The sequence below is a fragment of the Porites lutea genome, chromosome 6 (genome assembly GCF_958299795.1).
Source record: "Porites lutea chromosome 6, jaPorLute2.1, whole genome shotgun sequence".
Lineage (NCBI taxonomy): Eukaryota > Metazoa > Cnidaria > Anthozoa > Scleractinia > Poritidae > Porites > Porites lutea.
This window is the reverse complement of record NC_133206.1, coordinates 14,710,130-14,717,035: the sequence shown is the minus strand read 5'-3', so window position 1 is coordinate 14,717,035 and position 6,906 is coordinate 14,710,130. Positions and strand designations below refer to the sequence as shown.

Here is a 6,906-nt window from a genome sequence, read left to right as displayed (position 1 = left end):
GGCCCAGACTCTATGGGAGTTTGCGGGGCTTTGTATAAGAAAATGTATGAAAATAAATAAACTACGTCTTAAATTCCATTTTGGACAAAAATAGGAATAAAATAACTCTCCTTGTACATGTGTGGTGTTCTATTTTTCACTGTCTTTCGGCTTCTAAAGCCATTTAGAAGGCGTTTTACTATATAGACAGGAGTACATCCGGGACCCGTATGGTTTATTTTCCACGTTTATCGATGACGTAGTTTTGGTAATTTCCCTCTATTATTTTATCGATGTCATTTTGTCTATATAATAAAAAGAACATTACCCGGTGGCTTGAAGATATGAATTTTATTTTCTCGTGGCAAAAACAATATTTTACTCACTCGCTGCGCTCGTTCGTAAAATACTGTTTTGCCCCTCGAAAATAAAGTTCATATCTTCGCGCCACCGTGTAATATCCTCTAGTTATTTGGCGTTTTAGTTAGATTCTGATATCGATTTGTATTGACAATAAGGAATAAGGGAAACTTCCCTTATTTTTTATTCTAAACATTGGTGAATATTTTTATAAGCCAGCAAACCCATCTGTATGTTTTACAGAGTCACAGCATGGGCTCCTGCTCACAGACAATTCACTATACAGCGGTCATCGTGCATGTGCATGTGCAGTGTCGGATCCAGACCTTGAGATAAGGGAGGGGTCCCCCCAAATTTTTTTCGGCCTTTCGGGCTTCAGTTTGGTCAAAAAATAACTAAGGGGCCAAGGCCCCCCGGGCCCCTCCTCTGGATCCGTCACTGATGTGGACGGGGATAAGGAGCCCTTCTCAGTGCTGGAGAGGTGAGAGTGTTCTGTGCACAAATTTTTATTGAAATCAAAAAAATATATAATTTAAAATGAAATTATGTTTTGAAAGCAATCACCTTTCAGTTTATTTTTTGTTCATTTTAAAATCCGTGATATAGTAACTTTTAAAATATTGAAATACGTAACACACTAAAAATCAATGATATTCCTTGATTTCTGGTTACAAGATCGGTCCGGGTACGATATTACAGAAAATTTCTAGTTACTTAATTTGAAAGAAGATAATGCAAAACCTTATAATATTGTATATAATTTTCGATCTCTCAGTTCAGGGTTTTTGTTTGCGCCAAAGGCGACCTGTTTCTATATCCTTTCCACCAAAATAACCTAACCTGAAAAAACTTTTATGCCAGGTGACTAGAGGAAAGACATTCCGTTTAGTTATTTCACAGAAACAAGTTGTTAAGTATTGTTGTCCTCTACTGATATTTAGGGATCACTAAAAGATATTTAGTGAAGATAAAGATATTTTTCGGCTCATTACATGCTGATTACATGCTAAAGCCTGATGTTAAGTGGCTTTTCGTACGACACGTTTTGTTTTTTTTTCGTATTACTTGTCCTAGTATTAACAAGACCTGGTGAAAGAAGCAATAGCTCTTTTAAAACAATGGCGGATTTCCATCGCAACCTCCATCCCAGAGTCCTTGAAAGAGAGAGAACCCTGGGAACGAGGTTGTTTGCATCGCTGTTCCTTTCTTATTTCTTAATCAAACTGCTTATCTGCCCGGGGGGGGAGGGGTACTGCCATATATGGGCTATATAGGTGTGTGCCCCTGTGAAGGGTATGGTTTTCAAGCCGTTTACTCAAGGATAGGGTATATAAATCACAGCGTTTGGGTCTAGAATAGGGTATCAGTTTTCGGGAAACTGATCAGTTGGTTGAAGATTTTATCTAGACTAGGGATTGTGGTATAAGGTTTTGTTTTGGCTAGACTGTGCTAGTGCCCTCAGTAGTTTCTGGAAAACAGCTACTCTAGGATAGGGGGGATTTGGGGAGTTTACTCTAGTATAGAGAAGCAAAATTCAGCTGAAGTGGCTCTGGTATAGGTTAAGGGTCCCAGGGTCCCAGCGGTACATCCCCACCCAGAAATTCCTAAAGTACCCCCCGGGGTTATCTGTTCCATTTTCATTTCGTTCAATTACATAAGGGAAAAACGAAAATTCTTTAAAGCTTCCGGGTAACACTAAGTAGTTTTTCTCTAATATTTCCTCGGCAGCCTCAAGTCCCAGAGGCTATTTTCTGGTTACTTGCTTGAGGCCGTGTCAGGAGTGAATCCTACAGTAGCATCGTAGGATGGCGGGGGCTCGTCTGTCTGCGGAACCACAGAATAAGGAGGGTAGACAGGTCCGGGTGGTTGGGTAGGATACGAAGCTCCACCGGTGGGATAAGGAGTATACACAGGAGGCGGAGGGTGTGGGGTGTCTGTGTCGTATGTTGCAGATGGTGCACTTGGTTGGGCAGCGGCCGAGTAAGCAGGTCCCAAAGTTGGATTGCCAGGTGGATAAGGTGCGCAGTCGCGTTGGAAGGCGGGGTTTTCAATGCCTGGATTGACGATCTCTGTCATCTCATAAGACATTTGGTTCGGGAGGGCTGAATCATTGGAAGCTGCCCCACTCGTCAGCGTTGCTATTGGATCCATAATGTCTACTTCTCTTGGGGGCGTGGTACTCTTGTACAGCTTCTTCTTTAAGGCATAGTAACTTTTACTTGTCTTGGCTCTGAACAGCCAGCGATAAGGCCAAGTCATCTGCAACAGCGTGGCCAGCCAAAAGAACAGAGGTCGAATCCACCAAGGCTTCACCCTCAAATCCACATAAGCAGAGATCCTCTTCTTCAGCCCAGGAATTTCTCTACTTGCTGAGAAATCCGTAAAAGCATCTCGGTGACGATTTCTTTCTATCATGGCTGCTGCTTGTCTCTCGTAATCATCTGCTGTCTCATGATCACCGAACAAGACATAAGGATCAATTCTTACTCGAGTAAGAGACACTGTACTCAGTGATGGCATTTCTCTTTCGGAAACATCAACCCACGAGCCGAACGAGAATTCATCGTGGTCTACGAATGTCACAACCCTCACGGTATAAGTTTCTGTGCGGGACTGCGTGTTGCTATATGCGTTCGTGTAGTACACGACACGCGTGCGCGTCTCGAAATGATAGCACTCCACGACCATGCCAATCCTTGGTGCGACTTGATGCATTTTTTGTATGTAGCCCGATGCGGTCTCGTCCTGCATGATGTTTCTTAAGTAATCCCACTCGTGGCAGAAGATACTTTCTATAAAAGTGTAAACAGACGACATGCACAGCATCACAATTCCAAAAGTTTTTAAGTAGACGAAAATACGTCCGTATTGAGTACATTGAGAAATTTCACAGCCCACCAGATACACGATCCATAAGTAAAAGGAAAAAAACAAGTGCATGGAAATGATTCGCCATAAACCCTCACTTTTGTGGAAGCCTCGTTTTCGGTTCAGTTCTTTGTCTTGGTTCTCACGTTGGTATTCCTGGACGGTTCGTTGGTAATCTTGAACACCTCGGTCGAGTTCCTCTTGGCTTCCGGCCCTAGCAACTTGCTCAAGTCTTCTTTCTAATTCCCCGCCAACTTCCTGTAACCTTCTCGGATCTTCTTGTTCTTCTCTGTCTTCTTTACTTTTTTTCTTGCACACAGCGCAGCAGTAGATGATAAATGGCAGGAGCAATTCCAGAAACGCGACGGAAGTAAGAACCACGGAGACGATTTTAGGATTGTTATCAAAGTTATGGCGAGCTCGAGCCTTGGGAGGTTTCCGGGGACTTTGGGTTTTTCCTGGGTTCCAAAATGACCAGGGGGGAGAAGTACGTCCAGTATTCACTCTATGACAGTCGCCCCCAACTCTAAACCAGTAAAGATTACTGTATTTGCTGTCCCTACAAAGGGAAAACCTTACAGAAGGATACGATCCACTACAGAAGGAAAAACCGATATCGCCAGGCCTTTTCCCAAAGTATGCAAAATTCAGTTCTGTTCCTGCTAAGGGGTAGGGAGTGGGGCACTGTTTGTTGGTAGAGCATGTCACACCGGTGTAACCGAAAGGACAGAGACAAAGTGTTTCGTTACCGGAAGTGTAGATGCATGAAGCTTTGCTATTACATGGCTTCGATGGACATGTATTCGACATCGATCTCACCCCTCTACATAAGAGTCTAAATTTAGGCATATCGCCCCATCCATTGAAACGGACCGACCAAGTGTTACTGATGTACTCTGGTCGAAGGGCGAAATCTTTGGTCTTCATTAAAACTTTAAAAACTGTTAATTGCCTCGGGAAATACTCTGTTATCATCCAGAGGCCGTCTATGTATTCAAGGTACCACTTTTGTCTACTATGCTCATACACAGGGCGAAGGTTCTGGAAGACACCTTGCTTGCGAAAGAAATAATCTCGAGTGAGATCGTTCACAACATTCCCCTTTCCATCGGTGAAATTGTCATTCAGGTAAAGTCTGTCCGAGTTACATTCTCTGAAATCTTCATCCACGCATACAGCTTTAATTATAGGCGACGAATTGTTAACTGCAACATAGTAATGGGTTTTATCGAGCGTGTTGTAGAACCGCCAGTTGTATATCAATCCTCCAAAGACATCACTTCTATCCAAACTCCCGGAGTTCAACCAAGACACAGGATCAACATTTCTATAAACATTAGCAGCGACGCCAAAGTAGTGTTTCAGATTAAGTCCAAAAATCAAAACTTTTAGGCCTTCCTTAGAAACATAATAGTAAAACAGTAGATTGCCGTTTTCTTGCCGATACACCGGGAAGTTGTTGTGGTTGTTATTCTCCTTGTTGTATACACCTTCAATGATTTTGTAAGGCATGGTTTCTTCGTTGATGTTTTGAAAGAAAATCCTTGAACACAAATTTCTGCAACTGGAGAATGCGATCAACATGCTACACAGAATCCACAGTAAAAGTAGCCGTGTCATCATGATCACTTAGGATAATTTTTCTCAGGGATAAAACTAAATGAATGCGAAATATCTCTGCAGTCGTATATAATGTGACAATAAGAAGTTTTTGACTGACACATACTGCAATGGTCGACGTCAAAGTCATTGCACGCTAGGTTTTGAGCTGGTGTGTTTGGGTAAACCGACAAGCAAATATTGAAGCGGAAGCTTATTAACAGAATATTATGGATAAAGTGCGACACGTATCAGACGAATATTTTGCCAGTAACAAAATAGATGAAAAGGTTTCGAAACTGATATTGGACTTATGAGTTTCGTTGGTCTACCGCTCTCTATCTACAAAAAATGAACAACTCAGTGTTACCCTTACAATCTCATAGTGGCCATTATGAAAAATTCTTCAAAAACTCCAAATATCTTTTTGTAAAATCCTAAAAGGTAAATAACATGATGCAAAAATTCTGCCAAAAAGGTAGCGTGCGAAAGCAGCCGTTTCTCCTCGCTCTTCGCCGCTGGGGACCTTTCACGAAACTTCCCCCAGCGGCGATGAGCGAGAACAAACGTCTGTTTTCCCAGGCTACCAAAAAGGTTTCATTTCGATGATAACAGCAAGGAATTTTGTCCACATACCTAAGAGGTGGACAAAGTTATGGCGGCAAAACATCCTGCTATTACATGGTATAAGGGTGAAAGAGTTTATACAAAACTATTTTAAAAATCAGCAACTTTGGTATTCTTTTCTTACCGCAAAAAATCCTTCATGTCTCGGAAAAAAATTCAACGGACAAACTCTTGAAAACAAAAGGCCGTCTTTTAGTTCCTGTACGTGCTTGGCGTTAAGTCTTCTTTACTATCACAGTTTCACAGAAGAAGGGGAAACGGCGCGTGGGAAATCCTAGGAAAGGTGGGGAGTCAAGAAAGTAGCCGTAAGACCGACCAGAAGACGCGATAAAAATCCCCTATGAGTAAGCACTGTTCAGATTGCTTTCAGGCTGATTTCTTGTTGAGGGACCTGAAGGGGTAAATTTGAATCTGGGATTGGCTTGTTTTTTGATTCGCCACTTACTTATCTCCTAAAAGGCACCTTGTTTGCCCCCCAAAAATTGGGGATCATTATACGTTTCTAGGAAAGTACCAACCTACCCCTTCCGTAAGCCAACATTTTGCCCTAAGTACGAAGGTGTGAAGCAAGTGTTGGTGTTAGCTTAGGGGAGGGGTAGATGGTCAGTTTCCTAGAAACATGATGATCCTTTTGGGATCCAATTCTTTTGGGACGGCTGTAATACCCAAAGGTAAAACAAAGGTTATGCAAACTTTTTGGGAGAGGGGGTTGTGGGGGGGCGGGGTTGGGGGAAAACAAGGTGTATTGTGGGAGATGTGCAAATGGCTAACTGACCACTCCAGAAAATACCACAACATACCATAATGCTCTTTGTTTGTCACCCCAAAATTTTGCATAAGCATTGTTTTCAGTTTCTCTTCGGGCCATTTTAACTCCCAAGAGGAATTGAAGACAATGCTTATGCAGAACTTTGGAGTGACAAACAAAGAGCATTATGGTATGATATGATATTTTCTGAAGTGGTCAATAGACCTATTCGGCTAGCTCAATGTTGTACCCAATTCAAACCCTTTGGGAATAAAACGTTTTGTTTCAGGAATTTCCATATCATTTAAATGTGAATGCCACATTATAATGCAAATACAATACAAAAAGAATCTTATCCCCGGGAGATTTGAATTGGGTACAACATTGAGTTAGCCGAATAGGTCTATTGCGTTTCGACGAAGGAAAACGCTTCCTATTTGTGTACCTTACATGAAGTAGTAACCGTTCTATTCACGGTTTGGACGCCACCTTGGACTGGCCTGTTACGAGCCCATCATTGTTTTGCACCCCCTTCCCACTACCACTCACTACCCACCACCCCACCCCCCCTCCCCATCGAACGCACTCCCCTAATTTGCAATTATTACTAGTACTAGGAAAATCGGGTCGCTAGAACTGGAGTTTACTTGAATGGGACTCTGTTGTCCATCACGACCAGTCAAGTTTTATTTCCCTTGCTTTACCCTTTCCCACCGTTAAATGTA

The 6,906-nt window shown here is 42.3% G+C and overlaps 1 protein-coding gene across 1 annotated transcript; it reads right to left on the bottom strand.

Moving 5' to 3' along the window:
• Nucleotides 1-1,313: 1,313 nt before the first annotated feature.
• Nucleotides 1,314-4,792, bottom strand: LOC140940810 (uncharacterized). Its single transcript, XM_073389771.1, has one exon. The coding sequence runs from the start codon at nucleotides 4,789-4,791 to the stop codon at nucleotides 2,095-2,097; it is 2,697 nt and encodes an 898-aa protein (XP_073245872.1). The 5' UTR covers nucleotide 4,792; the 3' UTR covers nucleotides 1,314-2,094.
• Between the last annotated feature and the right edge of the window lie 2,114 nt (nucleotides 4,793-6,906).

Bases quoted from the DNA above. Each gene is read 5' to 3' on its own strand.
- LOC140940810 (XM_073389771.1), bottom strand. From the start codon at position 4,791: ATGTTGATCGCATTCTCCAGTTGCAGAAATTTGTGTTCAAGGATTTTC.